The sequence below is a fragment of the Pseudorca crassidens genome, chromosome 16 (genome assembly GCF_039906515.1).
Source record: "Pseudorca crassidens isolate mPseCra1 chromosome 16, mPseCra1.hap1, whole genome shotgun sequence".
In the NCBI taxonomy this organism is placed as follows: Eukaryota; Metazoa; Chordata; class Mammalia; order Artiodactyla; family Delphinidae; genus Pseudorca; species Pseudorca crassidens.
In genome coordinates this window covers 3088745-3113862 of record NC_090311.1, presented here as the reverse complement: position 1 = coordinate 3113862, position 25118 = coordinate 3088745, and the positions used below count along the sequence as shown (strand labels likewise).

The 25118-nt window shown below is 49.3% G+C and overlaps 1 protein-coding gene across 9 annotated transcripts in view; it reads left to right on the top strand.

Moving 5' to 3' along the window:
* Positions 1-25118, top strand: part of MGMT (O-6-methylguanine-DNA methyltransferase) — a 351118-nt gene that overhangs the window by 255588 nt on the left and 70412 nt on the right. For all 9 annotated transcript variants that reach the window (XR_010935690.1, XR_010935688.1, XR_010935691.1 and 6 more), the window contains exon 4: positions 18892-19031. Coding sequence is in view for 3 of the 9 variants with exons in the window: in XM_067709048.1 (XP_067565149.1) it covers positions 18892-19031 (140 nt within the window). In the remaining 6 variants the exon portion in view is untranslated. The remainder of the gene's footprint in view (positions 1-18891; positions 19032-25118) is intronic.

Sequence of the window (25118 nt, the reverse complement as noted above, 5' to 3'; positions counted from 1 at the left end):
ACAGGTCCCAGCCCAGGGAGCCTCTCCATCACAGCCTGCGCTCTGCTCTGCTTCGCACTTGTATCCAGTTGTGTGAACGCCAGGCATCACCTGCTCCGCGAAGGGCTTGCCCGCCAAGGGGGTCACCACCGGTTGCTGCTCATTAAATATTTATTGAATTAATGAGTAAGAAGCCAATTAGTTAATTGATAAATCCGAACACCTCACATGGGTCTTGAAACCTCCTGTGTGCGCCTGAGTTTGGGACATCACTACTTACTTAGGCCAGCGTGCTCCTTCTCAGGTGACATTAGTCATCCCCATACTGCAGCAAGGTGGTCCTATGCACCCTGCCAGATACCAGTGGTCCTCAGCGGCCACTGGGCAGGGTTGGATAGTCGGCTGGGTACAGGCTCTGCCTGTTCTTCCCCAGCGGCAGCACTGGGCTGGTGACAGCAGCTACGCCCTTCTCATGACACCTGTGGGAGTTGCAGGTACCGTCTTCATTCAGTTATGGAACAAAGTAGAGCTCCCTGAGCCCTGGGCATCCAGTGCTTCCACCGGGGCCGTCACCAGCCTCAGAGCCCACTGTCCGTGTCCCGTTAGGCTCTGTGCACTGCTCGTTTTGGTCTCCAGCCCAGACTTTCCAGAAAACCCCAGGGATGGTTGGAAGACAGTGGCGGGTTATCCCGCTTTGGTCTCTTACCTGCCCAGAGCAGGGAGAGGATCATGTCCTCATCCCTTTGTAAACGGGCGAGGACTGACTTTTCAGGGAACAGATCTGATGCGAAGTGTAAAAGGCTGAAGGACTTTAGCGTTACCTTATGGGGTTGCCACCTGCCCCAGCAGCCCCTCTCTGCACTCAGCCCTGGTCCTTGCGAGGAGAGGAGGAGACCGGGATCCGACGGGCTGGGCAAGTGGAGGGGGGGGGGGCGGTGGTGTGTCCTCCCACCTCCCCGTCTACCCGGGTGAACTTTCTCCACGCGTGTTCACAGTGGGTACCCTGGCCAGGCCCTTCTCCCGCCTTTCCTGCTCATCACCCCTGCCGAGGGCACCCGTTACCCCCTTCACCCACACCTGCAGAGCCTCGTCCTCCTTTGAATAGGTGAGAAACCAAAGTCAGCTGCACAATTGGAGCTGGATTCCATCACTCAAAATTCAGTCACAACTTCTTTTGAATTCTTCAGCTGCCCTGCGGCAAAGGCTCAATGTTGATACTGAGATTAATCCCCAAAGAGCCCCTCATTTCTCTGCAGAGAAATTAAAGCTTGCCAGTTTTCCTTGTGCCTGTCCTTCTGACAGCTCTGTCAGTAATGATATGCCTTCTCCATGGCGTAATCCCCATCCCACGGTAAAGAATAATTCATTAAGAAATTAAGGGCTTATGCTTCTTTCTGTTGGGTTGGTCATCCAAAGTTAGCTAAAATTATTTAACAGACCTCAGGGCTATTTCAGACAAGCTCAAGAAGCCGCATGGGTGGGGATCGTTCAGACTCACCCGCCCCCCTTTAGATTTGCCAGTGTTCCCAGAGATTGAGTTAAATGACACCAACTGGGGCCTCTGTGCTGGGCCTAGGATGGTGGGTTCAAAAGGAAGTGTATTTTTAGACTTTGCAGGAGCATCGAGATTTGTGCTAATCAAGCCGGATGCTCTGGAGGGCTAGCAGAAGGCTTCTAGAAGCTCTGAAAGAGTGCACGGGCGTTCCTGAACTGGGTTGGAGAGGGGTGGGGTCCGGTATGCATACGTTGACTCATTTTTACAGAACACTGGTGCGTATGGCATGAAATGACATGGATCTGAAATTCACTAGCCACTGGTACCTTTTCTGCCTCTGGACTAAAGTCACAAATGGGAAGGCGAGATTTGACGGAGGCCTCTTCTCGCTGACTCTGGGCAGAGAAAGGGACACTGATGTTGGAAAATGTGGTATCATTTAAATCTGATTTTTCTGCCTTCCTGTTGTTTTGATAACAAGCTTGTGCCCGTGGGTTCTGTCCTTCCTGTGGGGTAGGCTCGTTCCGGAGATACAGCGCAACCAGCCGAGAAAGTTGGGAGTATTTCTAAGGGGAAGGAGAAAAAAGGAGGGCTCCAAGGCAGAACACAGGTAGATGAGGTTTGCAGGGGCTGTGGGGACGTCAAAGGGAATTAGGACAAGGAAGCTCAGGCTTGATTTTGACTCCCTTTTTTACAGTGACCCTCAGTAACCCTGTTAACTCCTTCCTTCCCTCCCTCCCCCTTTGGTGTTTGTTTGTTTTTTTTAATACGGCGTCTTTCTCTATATTTCCTATATTGTTCAGAAACCGTTAACACCTGTTGGGAAGTCAGTTATTCAGGTTTGAGCTGAATGACAATTATTTGAATGGTAAAGGGTGTTAATGTATAATTATTCACGTTCGTACCAGGACATTGACAGTTTAATCATTTCTCTGTAGGCTTTCTTAAGTTTGAGCTTAAAGTCTTAGGCATAATTCTTTTGTTAAATAAGTTTCGGGCGCTCTAATTATTGGGAAGGTGAATGCAAATACGCCCAGGTGCAGCTGTGAGGCTGTTGAACCCACTTCACCTGCGCCAGTCTCGCCAGGTGAGCGCGTCACGTCCCCGCAGTGGGTGAGGCAGGAGGCTCATTTCCGAGGGCTAATAGTCCAATCCTTTCTGCGAGATGAGCTCTGAGATTGTGTTCTGGTGCGCCCAGGGCCAGCCGGAGCCCGCGGAGGCCATTGCTATTCATGAGCTCAGAGCCCTGCTCGGCCTGTCCGGGCGTGGAAAGGGACCCGCCTTAACCCTGTATTGAGATCATCTACCTCTGGACCCCTCTGTCCTCCTCAGAACTCTTGAGGACCCCGAAGAGCTTTGGGTTATGAGCACTTTATCTGTCTGCATTTACCACGTTGGAAATTAAACCTGAGAATTTTTTTAATATATTGATTTGTTCTAAAGGAACAATAATAAATTCACTGCATGTTATCAAAAATAATATATTTATATGAAAATACCTCTATCTTCCAAGACCAAAAACACTTAGAAGAGTAGCATTGTTTTGCGTTGTTGCCAGGTTCTTTCATGCCTTTGCCTTAATGGAAGACAGGTGGATTCTCATAGCTGCTCCTGCATTCAGTCTGTTGTTCACACATCGTGTAGCTTATGGGAAACTTCTGCGTGCTTCTGGGAGAATGAGAATTTAAAAGGCAAATAAACAGCACCTTAGTATTACTGTGAAAGTAGTTTTCACCTCACAGTGCCCCTAAACAGGTCTCAGGGACCCTGAAGCTCCCCAGACTGGACTTTGAGGACCGCTGCTCTAAAGCTCGCAGATGTTCAGCGCTCCTGGAGGTTTCTCGTAATGAAATTTGTGTTGCGGGTTCATGATTTTTTTTTTTCATTTTGTTTTTCTAAATTGTGTACATTAGAATTTATTCTTTTTGACAAATGCTGTATGCTAACACATATATGGAATCTAAAAAAAACAAACCAAAAAAAAGGCTCTGACAAACCTAGGGGCAGGACAGGAATAAAGACGCAGACGTAGAGCATGGACTTGAGGACACGGGGAGGGGAAGTGTAAGCTGGGACGAAGTGAGAGAGTGGCATGGACGTATATACACTACCAGATGTAAAATAGATAGCTAGTGGGAAGCAGCCGCATAGCACAGGAAGATCAGCTCGGTGCTTTGTGACCACCTAGAGGGGTGGGATAGGGAGGGTGGGAGGGAGACACAAGAGGGAGGGGATATGGGGATATATGTATACGTATAGCTGATTCACTTTGTTATACAGCAGAAACTAACGCAACACTGTAAAGCAATTATACTCCAATAAAGATCTATTAAAAAAAAAAATTTTACTCTTGGTCCGCAGCTAGAGATGCGCACAGCTGTGGTGCTTGACCTGCAGCATCAGCTTCACGTTCCTTTTGTTAACCTGTACCCCACACTCAGCCTGGCCTCTGCTAGATCAGAAGCAAATCAGAGCCGTACAGCGTGTGCCCAAGGCAGCGGGAAGGGTATTTCACATCATGTGCATGTGAGGGCCCGGGGCACAGGTCCTTCCTTCCCCTGACCTACAAGAAAGAATAACTTTTAAAACACCGTGTATTTTCTTGTTAGCAGAACCGAGAGCCCCCCTCTGATGGGCAGGGAGTGTAAGTGTGAAACTCGCAGCAGGCTGCAGCGTGCTGACCTCGGAGCTTGTCTCCCAGCCTGACGGGACGCTCGCGCACGGGGGTGCCTTCCACCACGGGGGCCCCCGCTGCCCCGCCTGCCCAGACCGTCAAGGCTGTGCCCGTGCCTGGTGAGGGGCAGCCACTGAGTACGAGTCACCTGTGGGGACCCCGAGAGGGAAAGACCCAGGCCAAGCAGCAGAAGGACACGAGGGTCTGCTGGGGCTCCTGTCCCCTTTCCAGATTCAGTGTGGTGAAGAACGCCCCGTTGTGAGGAGGGAAGGGGCAGGGATGGGATGGAGACCAGCCCTGACATCTGCGCGGCCCTGACGGACAAAGTGCCTTGGCACAGGTAACTCAAGGGACCCCCGTGTGGTGCGCGCCCCATTCCACCCCCGGGGGACCATGGCAAGCAGCCCAGCGTGAACTTTCTGCAGTGAGTGCTGAGGCCTGGCAGCGAGTCGGAGCTGCCTGCCAGCGAGTGAGAGCTGCCTGCAGAGCGTGCCTTTCAATATCCACCCCCTCTGACCCGGGGGGCGCCTCCCCTCTGCAGTAGACGGTGATAGAACCCGAAGCGCGGGGGCTCCCGAGGACTGAACGAGATGCGCGTCGCACAGTGCCTGGTGCACAGTAAATGCTCAATAAATGTTGGCACTTGTTACGACCATCAGTGGTTTTTAAGCACATTTACCGACATTTCCAGATGAATCTTCTTCAAAGTAACACCCATGCCTGTTTCCCCAGCTTTCCTCAGAAGATTTGGAGACCTTCTCTTTGGAAATGGCTTCCAGCCGTCGCATCACACAGTTTACCGGGCGCTGACTGACTCCCTGCTATGTACCAGGGACTGGTAGGTGCTTCGGGATACTCTGCGTTGGCAACTTTTCTCACCCAGGAGTGGATTTGACTTTTGGGAAGTGATCCAAAATTCGGCCTACCCAACACCGGACACTGGTTGTTAGACCAGCAGAAATAGCTTTGCACCCCGATGAGTTGAGACCACAAACTAACAGGCCATCTTTACTGGAAGCCTTACCAGTTGGCCCAGGGGCAGTACCTGAAGAAGTAGCCAAGTATGTTCAGAGAAGGGACAGCACTTCCCAAAGGGCTCCTTTGAAAGGCAACACAGCTTCATCCCTCAGACTTCCGGGGGGTTGTCCCCCAGACGAGGGCTTGTACTGGGTGTGCCCCGTCCTTGAGGTGCTGGCGGCCAGCCGGAAAAGGAAAGCGTGAAATGATGCGCCACCCAGAGCTGCAGGTGGATGTCGGGCTCGGAACCAGGTGCACGCCGGAGGTGGCGGGTGCTGTGTGTGGTCGGGCCTAATTTTTAAGGAGAGCCTCAAAGGTGGAGGCGTTGGTGTCTCCCTTCAGGGGCAGGGAGGCTGGCTCCTCCACTACCAAAGAATTAATACTTGGAGCACGGCCGCTGTTGGCCGCGTGGGGCTGCAGGGTTTCTTCCATGGCTCGCCCTGCAGGCGCTGAGGAGGCTGGCTGGAGTGCAGACTCAGCCAGAGCAGAGGCCTCGGCGGAGCCACTGGGACTGGGTGGAGACGCACCCCGTAACCAAAACCCGCATGGCCAGGACGGGGCTTCATCTCACCCTCCAGGCCCACCCGGGAGAGCAGAGCACACGAGGCCCCTGGCCAGCTGTGTGGACGGCAGTCGGGTTAGGACGAGCCGTACATCCGGGAGAGGCTGCTGAGGGCTCGGAAGCCTTGCGTCTAGTGGGAAGTAGTTGGGAAGGTGGAACCAGAGCAGCGGGCTGAGGGCCACGGGGCCAGGCCAGCTGCCTTAGCCTGTGGCCTTCCCCGCCGTCGCCGGAGAGCCCTGCACTGAGCCCCGGGGAGGGCGGAGGCGCATCTCACCCCAGGTGAACCAGGTGCCTTAGGCGAAAGAAGCAGGAAGCTTCCTTTTTCCTTGAATATTTTTGGACCAAGGCCGTGAGTTCTGCCTTGCACACAGTTTCAGTAGCTCTGCCATTAGCTGGACGGTTATTCCAGGCTCACGCGGGAGCCCTGAGGGTAGGGGTCTCCCTCGGGGCCTGTGATCTGGGCTCTCAGCATTGCCTGGGACCACAGAGCCCCACGCTGGGAACCAGAAGAGGCTGGCGCCGCCGTGTTCCATTGGCTGGAAGAGGGATCCTCGCCTCGGGCACTTGCAGAAGGAGCAAGTGGCAGTACACTGAGCAGCACGTGGACGTCTTCTAGACGGGAACCGCCTGCCACTGCCGCATCAGTTGCCCGCCCCAGTGTCCCATCTGGGGGCTCACTTCTACTTGAAGAACCCCCAACTTCTCTTTGGGAAACTCCTACCCACTCTTCAAGGCCCAGCCGCCGTCAGCTCTGCTCCAGCACGGCCCTCCCCGTGTCCTTGTCCGTGTTGGAGCTCTCCATCCAATGCCACGGTTTTTTCCAGGCTGTTTTTGTAGTATGTTAGAAATAAAGGTTGTCCCCCATGGGCACCACGAGGTAGCACTCTTCCCGTGTCAGGAATGTCCCTTACGTTCTCCAGGTAAATCTTCTCACCCATCCTGAGCAGCCCAGGCCAGTGTCCCTGTGTCACTGGCATCACGTCATTTCTGACCCTGCTCCCAATTCCACAGCAGATTGTCACATGCTTCACGTGGTGTGTGCCGTCCCGATGTCAGGAAACTCACACCCCCTCCCATTCACCGGTCTGACACTCTCAGGTAGATATATTTAATTCCTTTAGTCCATCTTGGTAAGACGCGCTAAAGTGAAAATACTATGTTGATTCCTGAACCTTTGGAGTGACCTATAAACTCTTTTATTTCTCTGTTTTTTCTCTGATACTTGTAGGGTGGTAGAGGTCGTGGCTGGCATGTTGAAATAAATCCAGTTATTTTCACTTAAGCCACGTTACATTTCATATGTAATGAAATACACGTATATCAGAACATACGGAAAGAAGAGGTAATTTACCAGTCAGCCACTCCTAACGTCAGAAGCAGCTGCGGCTGGCAGGAGGGAGTTTGGAGTTCTGGAGCCCCGTCGTCAGGGGACTCCTTTGTATTTACTCAGGCCCCTCAGAGTGCACACCCCTTGCTGAGCCCGGTGAGCAGTGGGGTTGACCTGCTCTGGCCCATCCAGAGGCCCGCGGCTGAACTGCTGGAGCTGTGCCTGCAGGGAGCAGAGCCAGACCCCTCTGCCCTCGCTCTGCCAGACGCTGCCCGGTTTCCCATCCGGAAGATGCAGGGAGCAAGGCTGCTGGGGCCGCCGCTCTGGCCGGTGGCAGCTGTTCGTCCTGAGCACGTCTGAGGGCTGGCAGGGCTGCAGGTGCCCCTCCGCCCGCTTGTCCTCAGTACTTGCATCAGGACCACGTGCCTTGACAGAACAGCATCCCTGCCATGCCGCCCGGCCCAGCAGCTTCCTCTTGCCTTGGGACCTTGCAAGCCTCTGCCAGTTGCGCTGTCACCTGAGTCAGGCTTGGCAGGTGGAGATTGCTCTCAGGGAAAACGGTGCTGCCCCCTCTCGCCTCTGCACCAGCCGTCCTCAAGTGGATGTAGGGAAGACCAGGCCCCATGCTTATACCCACCCCCTTTATTCATCTAGTCGACGCTCACTGGATGCCTCCTCTGGGTCAGCCACGGAGCTGACTGTTGACATGCGGACCCATAAGGCAGGTCCTTGCTCTGACCTGGGTTGGGTAGAAGGGACCACCGTGGTGGCTGTATTATTGAGAGCCTTGAGGGGGGGACGTGCAGAGGGGAAAGATTTTGCAGAGAATGTGACCTAGACTCCGTTTGAAGTAGGTATCTTGACCTTCCAGAAGAAAACTCTCTTTCGTTAAAGAAAAGGTGTCTAGAAGACGTGGTTCCCTCTATCCTGTTTTTTCACGTAGTGAAGTTGACTTTTTGTGGTATATGGTGCTATGGAGTTTCCTACGTGCACAGATTTCTGTGAGCGTCCCCGTAATCAGGACCCGGGAGTTGCACAGCCGTAGAAACTGCTCCCACTGCCCATCTGTGATCATAGTCGCCTCCCTCCCCATCTCCCCGACTCTGGGCAGCCACTGAGCTGGTCTCCATAACCACGGCTTGTGGTTTAGGGAACGTCATAGAAACGGGCTCCAACAGCATTTAATCTTTTGAGCCTAGTTTCTGTGACTCAGCTTAATGCCTTTGAGATTCATCCAAACCGTTCTATGTGTCTGTCGTTTATTCCTCTTAATTGTTGTTGTGTTCCACAGCATAGATACATCTTCACGTGTTTATGATAGCCATTCTAATAGGTATGTAATGCTGTGTCATCATGGTTTCAATTTGCATTTCCCTAACGGTTATGTTGAACATCTTTTCATGGGCTTATTTACCACAGTATATCCTCCTTTGGCAAGCTGTCAGTTCAGGTCTTTTGCCCATTGTTTTAATTAGGTGGTTTGTTTTCCTACTGTTGAGTTTAAAGATTTTTATGTATATTGCAGATAGAAGGCCTTCGTTAGATTTGTTATTTCCAAATGTTTTCTCCCAGGCTCTAACTTGTCTTTTCTCTCCTAACACTGACTTTCACAGACCAATTTTTTTTTTCATTTTGATGAAGTTCAGTTTATTTTTTAATTTATGAATTGTGGTTTTGATGACACGTCTGAGAACTGTATGCCTAACTTCGGGTCACAAAGGTTTTCTCTGTTTTCTTCTAAAACTTTCTTAGTTGAAAGTTTTATTTAAATATACGATTTATTTTAAATTAATTTTTATAAGGTATGAGATTTAGGTCAGAGTTCAGTGTTTTGCATGTAGATGTCAAGTTTTCCAACACCATTTTTGAAAATAATACCTTTTTCCGTTGAAATGCCTTTGCACCTTTGTCAGAAACCATTTGGACATACGTGTGCTAGTCTCTTTTGGAAATCTCTATGCTTATCCCTTTACAATTTCATATTATCCTGATCTATAACAGCATAATAGTGAGTCTTAAAACCTGCTCGTGTGCTTTCTCCCTTTTTTTTTTTTTTTAACTGTTTCAAAATGTTTTGACAATTCAGGTTCCTTTTCCTTTCCATGTAAGTTTTAGAAGAAGCTTGTCTATATCTTCAGCAAATATCTCTGGGATTTTGAGTGGAATGGAAATAACTCTATAGATCAATTTTTTGAGAATTGAAATCTTTATAATATTGAGACTTCCTGTCCATGAACATGGTATGTCTCTCAAATTATTTAGGTATTCTTTTATAATATTATCAATATATCAGTATTTTGTAATTTTCAACATAACGATCTTGTATATAATTTGTTAGATTTAAATCTAAGTATTGCATTTTTGTTGGAGCTATTATCAGTGACAGAACTGTGATTGATTTGGGGTTGTTGACCTTGTACCTGGTGACTTTGCTAAATTCACCTATTAGTTCAAAGTTGGTTTTGTTGTTGGTTTGTTTTTTGTTTGTTTGTTTTGACAGATTCCTCGGAATTTTCCCATAAACAAATCATGTTGTCTGTGAATAGGGACAGTTTTATTTCTTTCTTTCCAAAATGTATGACTTTTATTTCCTTCTCTTGCCTTAGTGTAATGGCTAGAACTTCCACAATGATACTAATTAGGATTGGACATCCTTGCTTTCGTCTCAGTCTTGAGAGGAAAAGCATTCATCTTTTCACAGTTAAGTCTGATATTAACTGTATGGTTTTTTTGTCTAATATCTTTATCAGGTTATTCCTAATGGCTGAGAGCTCTCATCTTGAATGGATGTTGAAATTTGTTAAATTTTTTTCCTACCACAATTGATATTATGTATTTTTCTTCATTAGGCTGTTAATATGGTGGATCATATTAGTTCATTTTTAATTGACTTCATTTTTTAGAACAGTTTTAGATTTACAAAAAAAATTGAGAAGTTAGTACAGAGAGTTCCCTGATACCCCACACTCATTTTGCCCTATAATTGACATATTAGTGTGATACACTTGTTACAATCAACAAACCAGTACTGATATCTTACTAACTAAAGTTCATATCTTATTCAGATTTTCTTAGGTTTTACCTAATGTCCTTCTTCTGTTCCAGGAACCAGTTTAGGATACCATGATAGATTTGGTCATTATATCTCCTTAGACTCCTCTTAGCTTTGACATTTTCTCAGATTTTCCTTGTTTTAGATGACCTTGACAGTTTTCAGGAGTACTTGTCAGGAATTTTGTCAAGTGTCACTATATTCGAATTTATATGATGCTTTTCTCATCATAGACTGGGACCGTGGCGTTGTGGAAGACCACAGAGGTAAAATGCCATTTTCATGCAGTCGTATCAGGGTACATACTATCATAATGATTTAACACTGTTGAGGTTGGCCTTGCTCGGTACCAACATGAAGATAAACGTTAGTTCATACTCATGTCTACACAGAGTTCTAATCCATTATTACATGGATCCTTCTGGCCGCCTCTTGCTTATCTGTGAGAAACTGGCTCCAGCCTTCTGCCATCCGTTTAGCTAGTTGTTTGAGCCCAGTATACCGTATAGCAGTATCAGGATTTTTATCCTGTACTTCCATAGGAAACAACTGTATCAACCAGAGTACAGTGCACAGTGCAGTTCCTTTTGTCTTAGTCTTATGGACTCCACTCATTTCCAGAGTTACTTAGGTCACCATGTTTCCTCCCACACACCTCAGTGGGCTTGTTCATACGTTTGTCATACAGTTAGATTCTCTTGTCACCGCCTGCATTCTTTCCTGGGGTCCTCCAGTCTCCTAAGTATATCGCTGTTGTTAATTTGCATACATTGAATGTATGTCTCTATTGTTATTCCTTTTACAAAAGGTCATAGAGTTGGGATCATACAGCATGTAGCCTTTCCAGAATTTTTTTTTTCACTTGGCAATATACATTTAAGATTCCTGCATGTCTTTTTGTGACTTGATAGTTCACTCTTTACATGACTGAATAATATTCCATTGTATGGGTGTTCCATAGTTAATTTACCTATTAAAGGACATCTTGGTTTCCAGTTTTTGGCAATAGGTGAGTAAAGCTGCTGTAAACATCCACGTGTGGGTTTTTGTGTGGACATAAGTTTTCCAATCAGTTGAGTAAATATCTAGGAGTGCGGTTGCCGGTTCATGTGGTAAGCCTCAGTTTAGCTTTCTAAGAAACGACCAACTTTCTTCCAAAGTCGCTGTTGCACTTTGCATTTTCATCAGCAATGAATGAATATCCCTCATCCTCACCAGCAGTCAGTACTATTGAGGGTTTTTCTTGTTTGTTTGTTTGTTTGTTTTGTTTTTAGCCATCCTGATAGGTGTGTAATTGTATCCCATTGTTTCAACGTATAACTCCCTAATGACAAATGATGTTAAGCAGCTTATCATATGCTTATTTGTCGTCTGTATATCTTTTTTGGTGAGGAGGTGTCTGTTAAGCTCTTATCCGTTTTCTAATTGAGTTATTTTCTTATTGTTGAGTTTTTTAAGAATTCTTTGTGTATTTTGGATACAAGTCCTTTATCAGATGCGTGTTTTGCAAAATTTTCTTTCAGCCTATGGCTTTTCTTTAAGGTGTCTTAACAGCGTCTTTCAAAGAGCAGAAATTCATTGTGATAAAGTTCAACTTACCCATTTTTTTCTTTCATGAATCATGCTCTATCCAAAAACTCTTCCCTAAACGCAAGGTCACCTAGATTTTTCTCTAGGTGACCATCTTCTAGGTGTTTTATAATTTTGCCTTTTAGATTTACGTCTGTGATCCGTTTTGAGTTCGTTTTTGTAGAAGATGCATATGGTCTGTGTCTAGTTTCATATTTTGCATGTGGCTGGCCAGTTGTTCCAGCACCATTTGTTGGAAAGACTAGCCTTTTTCCATTGAATTGCCTTTGCTTCTCTATTTATGTGGTTTGTTTTATGGTGTTCCGTTGATCTAGGTGTTTTTTCAGCAGTACATCCTATCTTGATTACTGTAGCTTTATAATAGATTAATTTTTCAAATATTGAATCAGCCCTCCATTCCTGGGACAGACTCCACTGAATTTTGATGTCTTGTTCTTGATGTATTTCTCGATTTGATTTGCAAACACTTCGTTGAGGATTTTTGCATGTATGTCCATGAGAGATGCTGATCTGTGCTTTTCTGGTTACTGTCTTTTTTGATTTTAATATTGGAGTAATTCTAGCCTCATAAAATGCCTTGAGAAGTGTTGTTCCCTTCTCTTCTATTATTCTGAAAAAGGTAATGCTGAATCGATGTGTTATTTAAATGTTTGATAGAATTTTCTGGTGAAATTATCTGGCCCTGTGATTTCAGAAGATTTTAAACTATGAATTCAAGTTCTTTGATAGTTACAGGACTATTTCCAGTTATCTGTTTCATCCTGGATGAGTTTTGGTAGTTTGTAGTTTTAGGTAAATTTGTCTAATTCATCTATGATATTGAATATTGTGCCTAGAGTTATTTGTAGGAAAAATTTTTTGTCAATTTAATGTCTGTGAGGTCAGTAGTAACATCCCCTCTTTTGTTCCTCATGTTGATAATTTGTTGGGTTTTTTTAATCAGTCTTACTAAAGATTTATCCATTTATTTTTCTTTTTAAAGAACCCAGTTTTGGCTTCATGTATTTTACTCTATCATTTTTTGTTTCCGATTTCACTAGTTTCTGCTATTACCTTTATTCTTTCCTTCCTTCTCCTTTTGGTTTATTTTGCTTTTCTCTTTCTGGTTTCTTAAGGTGGAAGCTTATTATTAATTTTATGTTATTACTAATCTGAGACCTTTTTTTCTAAAATATGCACTTAATACTACAGATGTCCCTCTAAAATGCTAGCTGTGGCCCATAAACTGTGATATGCTGTGTTTTCAGTTTCGTTCAGTTCAATTCTGTTTTCATTTCCTTAAGACCTTCTGTGACCCACAGATTATTTAGCAATGGCTTACTTACTCTCCAGATGTTTGGAGATTTTCCTTTTGTCTTTTTCCATTATGATCAGAGAACATCACTCGTCTGATTTCAGTTGTTTAAACGTTGTTAACATTTGTTTCCTAACCCAGAATCTGCTTCATCTTGATTGGTGTTCCATGTGCATTTGTAAAGAGTATCTATTCTGCTGTTACTGGCTATTCTATAAATGTCAGTTCAAACAAGTTGGTTCACAGTGTTTTTTATTTCTGCATCCTTGATGTTCTGTCAACTATTTCTATGAATTATGAGGGAGAAGTAGTGAAGTCTTCAAGTAAAATTGTGGATTTGTCTAATTATCCTTTCAGTTTTGCCATTTTTTTGCTTCCTGCGTTTGAGCCCTGTCGTTAGGTACATAAGCATTTAGGGTTGGGATGTCAAACATTTATTTCATTTTATTTGCTATCTTATTATTTATTACATTTTATTATCACATATTATTATTCATTTTCTATCTTTTCCCTCGGTTTTTCATTTTTCTTTCCCCTTTCTTTCCTTCCTATGGAATATTTTAACATTCTTTTATATCGTGTGTTTTTTAACTATATTATCTCTCATAGTTTTTCTAGTGGTTGCTGTAGGGATTATGATACGTACTTAACTGTCACAGTCTAATTGGAATCAATATTTCTCCACCTTAAAGTAGAATATAGAAGCCTCGCCACCATGTAGGTCCTTTAACTCCCTGCTTTATGTTATGGTGTCTTGTTTTACCTCTGTGTACATTGAAAATCTTATCTGTTGATGTCATGGTTTTGCTTTCAGTCATTAAACATATTTTAAAGAACTCAACAGAAGAAGAGTCTTTGGTATTTAGCCAAATAGTTACCATTTGTTTTGTTCTGCTTTTGTTCCTAATGTTCCACACTTCCCTCTGGTATTATTTTGCTTCTTACTGAAGAACTTCCTTTAGCATTTCAGGTCTGCTGGCAACACCTTAACTTTTGTTTTTTTTAATCTGAAAACATCTTTATTTTAACTTCACTCCAGAAAGATTTTTTTCAAAACTGGATGTAGAATTCTAAGTTGACAGTTCTTGTGTTTCAGCACGTTAAAATCGCCATTTTGCGTTCTTCTACCTCTGTGGCTACTGTAAGAATTCTGTAGTCATTCAAACACTGTTCTCCTGTAAACAATGCAGCATTTTTCTTTGTTTTCAAGATTTCTTTCTTTGTTTTTAGATTTCAGCAGCTTCATCACGGTATGTCTGGGAGTGGATTTCTTTGGGTGTGTCCTGTTTGCACTTTGCTGAGCTTCTTAAATCTATGGTTGTATATCTCTTGCCAAATTTGGAAAATGTTTAGCTATTATTTCTTTCTTCTACACCACACTTTTCTCTGTCTCCTTCCGGAACTCCAGTAACACGCATGTTAGACCTTTTGGCTTTTCCAACATGTCCCCGAGGCTGGTTTTGGTTTTTGTTGTTTGCTATTGACATTTTTTCCTGTTTCTCTGGTTGATCATTTCTGCTGACTTATCCTCAGTCTCAGTGGCTCTTCCTCTGGCATCCGCATTCTGCTAAGAAGCCCCATGCAGTGCAGTTTTTTCGTTTTGTATGTTGAATTTTTCAGTACTGAATTCTCCATCTGATTCTTTGTAACTTCTATTTTTTTAAAAAAACTCTCTGTATTTTCATTTGTTTCGTGGGTATTTTCCCTTCTCACAGCATTTTTATTACAGATCCTTTGAAGTGGTTGTCAGGTGATGTTTATCAAGTCATCACACCTTAAGTATCTTACAGTTTTATTTGTTAATCATACCTCAGAAAGCTTGAGGGAGAGGGGCGGTTGTCAGGTGATTCTAACTCCTGTGTCAGCTTTGGCCTTTACGTTTGTTGACTGTCTTTCCCAGGCAAGTTCAGGTTTTCCTGATTCTTCATATGCTACGTAATCTGGGGGTGTAACCTGATCATTTTGAATATGATATTCTGAGACTCTGGGTCTTGTGTAAATCTTACAGTAATGTTGATATTTTTGTTTCTGAGACACTCGACCTGGTTGGATACAGCCCATGAGTCCTGACCAGGCTTCTGCAGGTTGTGGTTTCAGTATCCGTTCCTTTGTAGCCTCCGCAATCCCGTTCAGGTCTGCCCTCCAGGACCCCAGCAGTGGTCTAACCCTTACCTCAGTTCTCGGAGTCTTGGGTTTAGTGGCAGATCCACACATGCCCAGCTCAGGGGCGAATCCAGGAATCTATAAACAACTTGCTGGTGTGCTTTCCCAAAGGCCTCTTGCTCTGCAATCTCCCTGGTCCTTCCCAGTTCTTGGGGGCTCTCCGTGCTACCACACACTCCTGCGACTGCGCTTCCATCTAGGGCCGAGCAGTGAGAATACAAAGAAGGGGAAAGCAGTGGGTCCACCCACCTTTGGGGACCATAGCTCTTCCCATCAGAAAGGATGTTTCTCCTCAGGGCCTTCAGCACCTGCGGGCCCCCCACCACTGCAGGATTGCTTGGGGGCGGCGGTACAGGAGTTCAGAGGCAATAGCACAGAGGGGGGCTCCTCCATGCTCTGAGCATCAGGGGTCCTTCTCCCTCCTCAGGGTGATGAGAGCCCTGGGCTCTGTCTGCAGCAGCAGCAGCAGCAGCACCGCCGGGGTCGAGGCTGCGGTCCGTCCTGGCTGGGGGTCATTGAGGGGAAAAGTGGTAAACTGGTGCGTCGTTGGGGGGTTTCTTCACATTCCTCTTCCCGAACCTTTACTTTCCACGGCCCTCAAATAGCTGCTCTGTGCCTTGTGCCCAGGTTTTATAAAGGCATTCAGCAGAGATAGGCAGGGAGAAGACGCTGACTCTGTTCCCCCTGGACCAGAACCCCTGTTTCCTTCCACTTTCATGTTCTCCCTCCCAGGTTCATTCCTGGAAAGGTCGTGTGGCCGCTTTGATGCTGAGGCGGCATCAGGTCAGTTTAGCTCGTTTACACTTGAAGAGCACGTAGTGTCAGAACTCGCCTCTGGAGTCACCTGGTCAGAAACCTGGCTCCCTCCCAGATTATCTTGAGCTCCCGTGTGCCAGCCTGGGTGCCCCCTCTGTGCCGGAGGCCAGAGAAGGCAAGTCCTGGGAGGGAGAACCCTTGGAAAGTTGGAAACCTGTCAAATGGCCGTGACCCACGCGTGGACACCGGGTTTGACGCTATGGCGGGGCATCCTACAGGTGCGCAGTATCATCAGCGACCTGGCTCGCGATGTGCAATCCAGGAAGAGAGTTTAGAAAACGGTTTTTGCCAGGTTTAGGTGGTTGTGGTGGGTGTGTTTAAGTAGCCACCCAAGCTCAAATGGAGATGGCCGTGTCCTTAAGGTAAGGGGGATCTAAGGAGCAGTCTTCCAGCAGTGCCTACCTTGACCTCACCCGGACCCCAGAACAGGCAGGAGATGGGGAAGGAGAGGAACACCCAGAATGTGGCCTCCGGAGGCTGCAGCTGCTCTCCGCAGAGGACCTTACGGGAGAGAAAAGGATGGTGTTTCAGTGGTTGCCCCTTAGGGCACCTGAAATGATGGTCCGGCCACTAAAGACTGATGTGGTCACCTCAAGAGAATGTATTTTACACATCGATCATGGTAATCTTTATGAGCAGGTTTTGCTACATTTTAGAATGGTACCAACAACCGAGAGTGTTGCCCCTCCCCGTTCGGAGGGGTGGGGCTCAGGTCTGATTTTGCACAGGTCCAGAGCGAAGGCGCTGGCTCTGAGCACCGCTTAGACTAATAAATGCATTTGCTCCCTACAAGGTGGAATTGAGTTTCCAGGTACATTTATACAGTGATGTGCTTGATCGACAAATACTGCATTTCTTGAGCTGTTCGTCCCAGTACCATTGCCTGGTACATACAAGGTGAGAAACGGTTTCCCGTGGAAAACTTGACAGTGAAGCTGAAAATGTTTGATAAACTCTGCACTCGTGTACGGGCGTCCAGTTGTTTTCCTTTACGGTGTTTTTCCCCTTGGAAGGAGGGGCGCTCTGTGACTCGGCAGGAGTCCGTCAGCGCCTGGCGCTCAGGTGGCGGCCGGGGAGCTGCGCCGCGGCTTCTCAGAACTGTTCTGTCTCTCCAGCTTCTGTCTGCACACACCTCTCACCGTATGCCTGCAGGTTTAGTAAGTTCCAGACTGTCCTCCTGGAAGACCTAGGCAGCATCCTCTCCCTGGGCCAAAACGTGGAAAGCAAAAACCAGCAACGCTGGGCTGTGGGAAGAAGGCAGGAGACTGGCCTCTGCTTCTTGCTGTGTCGACTTGTGCTGCTTTTATCGTTTCTTTTCCGAGACAGCTATCCCTGAAACCTTTTTCTCCAAGTGATCACCAAGCTGCCTTGCTTTTCTTTTTTTCTTCCTTTTTTTTTTTTTTTAAGTTAGGCACAACAACGGGCGACAGTGATAATGATGAACAGTTTGATTTCAAAACCCTTTCTAAAGAAATCACAGTAAACAGAGTCTGTTTGCCTAAGGAAACGCTCTCAGCAATCAGCTAGTCACACAACCGCCTGTGCTAATGAACCCAGAGCTGTTAACGTGGTTTCTTCAGTTAAATTGATTCATGAATTTTGAAGAGAACATTATCTAATGAATTTTCTTTGAATAGAAAGCAATTAAAAGGACAAATCAGTCTGATTAACCCCAAAGTCACCCTCCTGCCACAAACGGTGTAGAGTTTGAAATTATATCATAAAAAACTAGAGCACATTTGCTATCTTTTTGCCCGCTGCTAATCCATGTAAATTAATGAACAACAAAGTCAATTTCTTTGCTGACCCTTTTCTGGTATCACCTGGATTATGCTGATGTTTAATTTGCTTAATGTTATAATAAAGTCTAAACAGATTTTTCTTTCCCAGTGAAGTGATTATCATTCCCTTCAGTGAAGAAGTGATTTTTATTATTTAACACGCATGTAAGGGTGTGTTTCCTTTAAGAACCAAATCGCACTTGGCCAGCTTGGCACCGAGTGTAATTAGTGCTATTAGGGACACACTCAGGGACTGCGCCCCTGCCCGTGGATTCCTTCCCTTTGTTGCTGCGTCGGGCGCTCCCGCCCCCCCTCTGGGGGCCACAGCTCCGTGTCCAGTTCTCCGGCTCCGTGCGTCCCCTTCGGAAAGACAATAGGTGTCGGTTCAGACCCGCCTCCTTCACATGCCAGGCTTCTCCCCAGCGCACTCCACGCCCGCGAAACAGCTCTAAACCTGGAGCAGAGGGAGGGAATGTTGTCCTGCGTTTTCCTTTTCATTCCTGCAGCGGGGTGAAGAGCGAATGCAATTTGATGTGGTTTAGTCAATTCAGATGGGAATGAAGTTGTTTTATCTTTGCAGCCCTGCTCATTACAGATGCCTGTAGCCAAGGTCACCACCAGCCCCTGTGTACCGTGGTGTTTGGCATTCTAAGCCTGCCCGCCGTCGGATGTGGACAGCTAGTATAATATCAGAGCCCAGCCCGTGGCTTCCTTTTCCTTCTGTGTCCCAGCCGAAGTTGGAAATTAACCAGCGGAACAAAAGGTTTCGAAGTTGGTGTGCAAGCAGGGCCTTCTGTGCTCACGGAGCGCACTGCCTGCTAATTTATACACGCCCGGGTGCCGGGAGAGCGTGTCTCGGGCCTGCCTGGCGCTCGGGGAAGCTGGGAGGAAATCGCAGATCTGTGAGGCACGGTTGGGGACACCTGCAGAGGGGCCGGCCCGCTCCGTGCCCTGCGTCGCACGCCTCTTCCTCCGTGTCGGGTGACACAGTGACAGGGCCGTGCGGAGCTGTTTTCATCGAGAATAACACCTCTGTGTATGTTGATGCGCCCTCACCCTCTCTTTCAGGACTGGCAGCCGTTTGTATCCGAGCTGTCGGAGCCGTTGGCCCAAATCGTGTCACTCTGCTCTCTCCCTTCAGATTCGTTCACCAGACAGGCGCTGTGGAAGCTGCTGAAGGCTGTGAAATTCGGAGAGACGATTTCTTACCAGCAATTAGCGGCCCTGGCGGGCAACCCCAAAGCAGCGCGGGCCGTGGGAGAGGCGATGAGAAGCAATCCTGTGAGTTTGCGTCCACGTGGCGTCAGCATGGCCGTGGTCAGTGGGGGGCCTGGGCACTGCGCTCAGGGGGTCACAGTGTCCTCTGACTGAAGCGGTTTTCAGGGGCAGCCCGGGCTGCAGTGGGCGGGGAGGACAGGAAGCCTTTGTGGTGGGGACCTCTGGAAGAGGCATGGGTGGCACTGGTGGGGTGAATGTGGTAAAGACGCTTTCCCACGCACCACCGAGACCCTCCCCGCCCCACGATGCGTGTCAGAACCACGGGAGCCGCTCGTCACAGGGAGCCCGGGGCGGCGAAGCCTGGAGAAGTGGCGAGCAGACAGCCATTCGTTCACTGGACAGCTGGGCACGCTGGGTGCCTAGGGTGTGCCCGACGCTCTTCCAGGTGCCGGGAGTGCAGCAGGAAACAAAACAGACCCACGCACGAGAGCTTATGTTCTAGAAAAATACACGTGCTGCGGTGTTTTCAAACCCATCCCCGTCGCCTGGGGGCTTTGCTCCGTCAGGAGGTCCAGGCCATGGCCCTTGGGACCTGGGATGACTCATCGCTTTCGGGCGTGTCCCCAAGCTCCTTCACGTCTTTGTCCCCCCTGTGAGTCTGCAGTCAGGCTGGGCTGAGAGCAGGACTCACGGACCATGCAAGGCCATCTCTCCAGGGGATAGGGTCAGGCCTCAGTGTGGGGTGGCCGCAGGCCTGTCGTTCCCAGGAGTGCAGAGGTCACCTCTGCTCCCCGTCACGCCACACGTGGGCCAAGCGCTGTCCAGTCTCAGGGAGGAAGTCCGCGTGGAGAGGCCGTGACGTGGGCCTGGCCAGGGCCACACACGCCTGTGGAGCCTGCAGGTGGGCAGGAAGGGCACCCCTGTCCGCACAACAGCTCGGCCCTCTGGGAGACCCCACACAGTTGCATGGGGCCCTGGAATATTCCCGATCTCATTAGTCTCCAGTGCCCGCCAGGACCTGCTATCACATTGGGAATGGTTTCTCCCTAAAGCTGTAGGAAAGTCTCTCACATGGTGGAAGAATGCCATCCTATCAGGAAAAGCAAAGAGAGCCGCCACATCATGGGATGGGAAGTCGCTAAATCAGAGAGGCCCCACTTTTTAAAAACTTGCTGTGGCCCTGCTGTGTTTTCAGAACCACTTCCACCCCCGCTCGCAGGGCAGAGGCTGGCGTTCTGCACACTGCATTCGGCAGTTCTCGCCACTCGGCTCGCGGCTGCCCGAGGGCAGAGCTGGTGTCTTGAGGAGACGGCAGCTTCTTGGCCTTTCTCCCAAAACGGCACTGTTACTCTCAAGCAGCAGCTCCTGTAGGTCTGTAGTGGGGGCGCTGCTTTAATGTACATCTGATCCGGAGAAGAGTTTTCTTCCATATTAAAATATCTCAGATCGTCAGGAACAATATGTGATACGATGACACAGCCCCCCACTTCCCGTGTCCCTGGTCTCCACGATGGAGGCCGGTGGATCTGGTTAGCATGTCGTTTTGCACCTGTTGTGCCATAGTGGCGGCGGCCCAGCTACGTCGTTCGCGTACGCCTCCTCTGTGCGCTACGGGTCGCGTTTCCGCGCTGAGCGTGGGGTGACGGTGAATCAAGTTTCTAGGTGTAGTTACTCACGTCTCCCAGTGAAGCTTACGTCACACCTTCCCTCTGGGAGGCCACCGTCTTCTCCCAGGTCCACTCAGTTTGGGGCAGTTTGACTTTGCTCTGGATAGAGAGACCACCCAGAGCGTGCTGTGGTGTCCACTCAGGGCCTCGAGGGAGAACTCTGGGGACTAACTTCTTTGCACCCTCCTGCTTCACGGCGTCACCGTGCTGTATAGAAATTCTCCCTCTGTCCCCCATCTCCATCCCTGTTTCAGGCCGCGCTCCTGTTCACACCCCACGCGGAGACGTGGTCCTTCTGCCCTCCCTCCCGGCCTCCCTGCCTCCCGCCCTGAGGTTGGCCTCGCGTCCTGGCACCGCCCGCCCCATCAGCAGGCGCGGCTCCCATCCTTGCCGTGAAACAGCTCTGCTAACTGACACGCACAGATGAGCAGCTCCTCACCTGCCCCCTGTGACGCCCGCGGTTTCTCACTCTCTGCAGTGGCGAGGCCTTGGCTGTCCGCCGATGGCGCTTGTGGCGATGTTCAGAAACATTTATTGTCCTGCAACCAGCGGGACTCTCTCCTCTTGCTATTAATCTCTATGACTGTCACTGCTCAACTGTGTCCTCAGCCACTGAAATTTATAAAAGAGGATCTCACAGGGCTTAAAACTCTACCGTCCATGAAGTCCTAGTCTCGACATCCCCATCGCGTGCCCACGCCGAGGGTGGCCGTGACGACACACTCGGGCGGGAGGATTCTGCCCGCACCACGTCCCCGCTTCTCAGCTCCGTCCCGTGCCGAGGGTGACAGGAGGTGGTGAGCCCACTGTGGCCTTTCCCTGGGCGTCCCTCTGTAGTTGGGCGCTGCCTGTGACTCATGCAGGGACCTCAACTTGATGAGAGGCTGCAGAGGACCCGACAGAGGCCTCCAGGTGTGGCTCAGAGGCACCGGGGGTGCCCCGGCAAGGAGATGCCTGCTGCGTGGTGCAGCACGGGCAGCTCGGCGGGAATCAGCCGTCCTCAGAGGGGTCCCACAAAGTTGGTAAAAGAGAACCTCCTCAGAACGGGCCGAGAGATCTCAGTGGTGACCCAGGGACCTGAGGGAGGAAGGGGCCTAGTCAGGGACCGGCTGGCGTGTCCCGCTTCTCGGTGCTGATGGCAGGGGCCCGGCCACAGCGCCACACACGTGGGCTCCAGCACAGATAGCACATCGTAGAGGCTTACCTGCTGAAAACGTCTTGTGTTCCGGCCGGGAAGAATGGTTGTGCGTTTCAGGAGGAGAGCGGCAGGTGGATGTGGAATATTCCAGAGCACTGTGAGGCCCACTGCGTGCTGAGTCCTTAGGCGGCTGGCGGTAAAAGGACACGTGCTGGCTCCCGCGACGGCATGTGCTCTCGGCCTGGGCTGCTCTCCCCATGCCAGGCTGAGGGGCGGTTTTTGCGGTGGTGGGGGAGTTTCGTCCCGTTCCAGGCCCTTGGCTTTTCCGTGGTTTTCCGTGAAGGAATTAACAGCCCAGGTGAAATGGTTTCACAGCCTTCCAGAAGAGCCTCTCCCAGGCCCAGCCTGGGGGACGGGCCGTCTCCCGGTGGGGCGGGTTGAAGAGGCCTCACACCCTCCCCGGTAAAGCACCCTTCCACTCATCCTCAGACAGAATTTGCTAAACGCAGTTCAAAGGCAATCGATACTTGCACAGAGAGTTTCTCCACCTTCTTCTAAACAAACGCATTCCTGAGGAGTTAGTTTATTCACAGATTGCCATGAGCGTTAATGACCCCCTGAGTCTTGTCCTGCCCGTCACCCAGATGGCTGTTGATAAAGATTTAGCATCATGTTCTAAGTGTCAGGGCTGTCAGTGGGGCTGAACCATTTGACCAGAAGAAAAAACGCACAGGGAGCTATTGATTACAGCTTCTCGGTGTCACTTGTTCACCAGGATTTAGGTATTGATGAGGCCGCAAGTGAAAACAAGCTCTTTCCCTTGTGGGCTGCTACCCACGAGAACAAAGGCGAAGCTGGAGAAAATATTCAGCCGGCACCGGAATCAGAGGGATTCCATTATTGATCGAAAGGCCCCTTCGTGTTATTTTTGTTGGAGACAAATCTATGGGTTTGGAAGTTTTATAGCATTTGAGAAAGGGTCTGTGTAAGTGATGGAGTCGCGCACTGGATGAATTAGATTTCACAGCGTGAAGATTTCAATGCAGCTGTGATATTACGAGCTTCGTGGTGCTTGATAAAAATTGCATTTCGGGTAGCACAGGCTTTAAAGCAGAGGGCATAGAGGGTGCAGATCCTTTGAAATGTCCTGAGGGCCCCAGTGAATTTTAGCAGGTGTCGTCATCTTGATAGTCTGAAACTTGCCACCAAAATTAGCACAAGCAGAAGCAGTGTTCCCATTTCCGGAGGGGAAGATAGTGCGTGTTTGGTAAGACACCAGTTCTCCATCAAAGATGAAGACTGGTCATAGCTATCTTTATAATTGCTGTTCCAGGCCAGCAGTCCTGTTATCTGCGTCCTGCATAGAAAGGGAGAAAGGTCCACGTTACACACTTTGTTACAATTTCATAGCTTGTTGGGTGAGAGGGAAGAAAATCAAAGCTCACTTGTGAAATCTGCTGTTCGGTAGGAAAACTGAATTGGTGCCTAAATGTTTGTAAGACTAAATTGAATTAAATGTCTGTCTCTTTATCAGTCAAAAACTTGAATTGTATATTACCTAATCATGTCCTCCCAGCAATTATTAATGTACTATTGTATTTGATAAAAACCCTCAGTCAGGGCAAACAATCTGTTCTTAAAGTTTCCCGCTACTCCCTCCAGGCCGATGGGAGCTGGGTGCTGCGGGCAGGACTCAGCGGGACTCGGCAGCGTGTCTGCTTCTCGCTCAGTTAAACTGCACTGGAGAGGAAGTCTGAGCTCACCCTCCCCGTGCGGGGTCAGAACCCCACAGACGATGCGAGTTACCATGGCAACTCTGACTTCTGGTCCAAGGCGGGACTAGTCTGTGATGTGCGGGAAGTCAGATTCCCACCTCCCAAGCCAACTTACTTACGTGCCTGCGCCCCCAGGCCCCACCTCGGCGGTCCCCTGGGGGCAGTGTACAGAGTGTGGGGTTGGAATCCCCTCTCGGCCCCTAAGCAGCTTGTCAACTTGGGCCAGAGGCTTAACGTGTCCCGAAGTTGAGAGTGCCTGGTCTGGGCTCGTTGGAGGATACGATGTCACGATGTGCACATCAGGCATGCTCTCCCCAGAGCATCATTACTGAGCAACGTGTCTAGGACAGGGACTGGGGATCCAGCCATCCTCCTGGGACAGGTGCAGCCCCACAGAGGGGCACTTCCTGGCAGGCGTGTGTGTGTGTCTGGTGCCCAGCAGGTGACACCCTGCTCCACCCACAGCGAAGGGCCTCTGGTAAAGGCAGAAGTAGGAACGACCGCCCGAGGGAGCAGGGGGTGCCCAGAAACCATGAGAGGAGGTTCCCCCCACGGGTGGGGTCTTTCAGGGTCTGCGCCCAGCTCCCCACCCCGGCGACATCTCCAGAGTGGGCCCCGGTTCCTGTACCTGTGCCCGCTGCTATGACCTTCCTTGTGGAGCGGCCACCGTGATGTTCCCACAGGGATGAGAGCTCTCGCCCCAGCATGCCCTGGGCCTGCAGTGGCCGCCCACCAGTGCCCCTTCCTCCCGCCAGGATGGAGCTACCTAGGATGAAGCCTTTCTTCCCCAGGGACTCCAGAGCAGACCCTTCCCTTAGCAGAAGTCTGAACTCTGCCAAGGCCTGGGGAGTCCCTCCAGAGAGCAGCTCTTCTCAAGCTCTGAGTAACTGCTTGTCCGGATCCTTACACAGAACAACCATTGGTCTCCCAGAGCCCTGTGCAGTGGGAACACGGGGTACAACTCCTTGTGTTTGGTGGCCCCCGGCATGTGGCCATCCCTGGCACACTGGGTGTGCTCTAAGCTGTGTCCACTGGCTGCCCAGGAAGACATCTCCCATCCACTGTGGTTTTCAGGGGCCGTAATTACATCCCTTTCTTTCCTCCCGTCTTCTGAGCCAACTGAGACATGAGTAAAGGATGTTAGCTTTATTAGGATAAAAGCTTGACTGGAGAGGTGGCGTGGCCATAGCCGTGGCAGGCTTTGCAGGAAGTCCCGCCAGAATTAGACGCCCCCGCCCCGTCCCGTCACTGGTCCCTGCAGGGGCGGGCGCTGACCATGTCTTGGGAGAGAAAAGGGCACCCCATGCCGTGGGGCAGGCAGTCCCCCTGCAGGACTCCGCAAGGTGCTGAGCTGAGCATTCTCGTCCATTCTTCCAAGGGTGGCTGCTCAGTGAGTCGTCCCCCCCTCAGGGGGTTTGCGGGGGAGAGACCAGGCCCGGAGCATCCCTCCAGTGAGGTCCTCCATGCGGAAACTGAAAGCAAGGGCAGTGGCCACTGCGGCCCCTCCACCCGTGGCTGTCAGAGCTCCGTGCAGACCGCGGCGCTGCCGTTCCAGGAACAGACCCCAAGC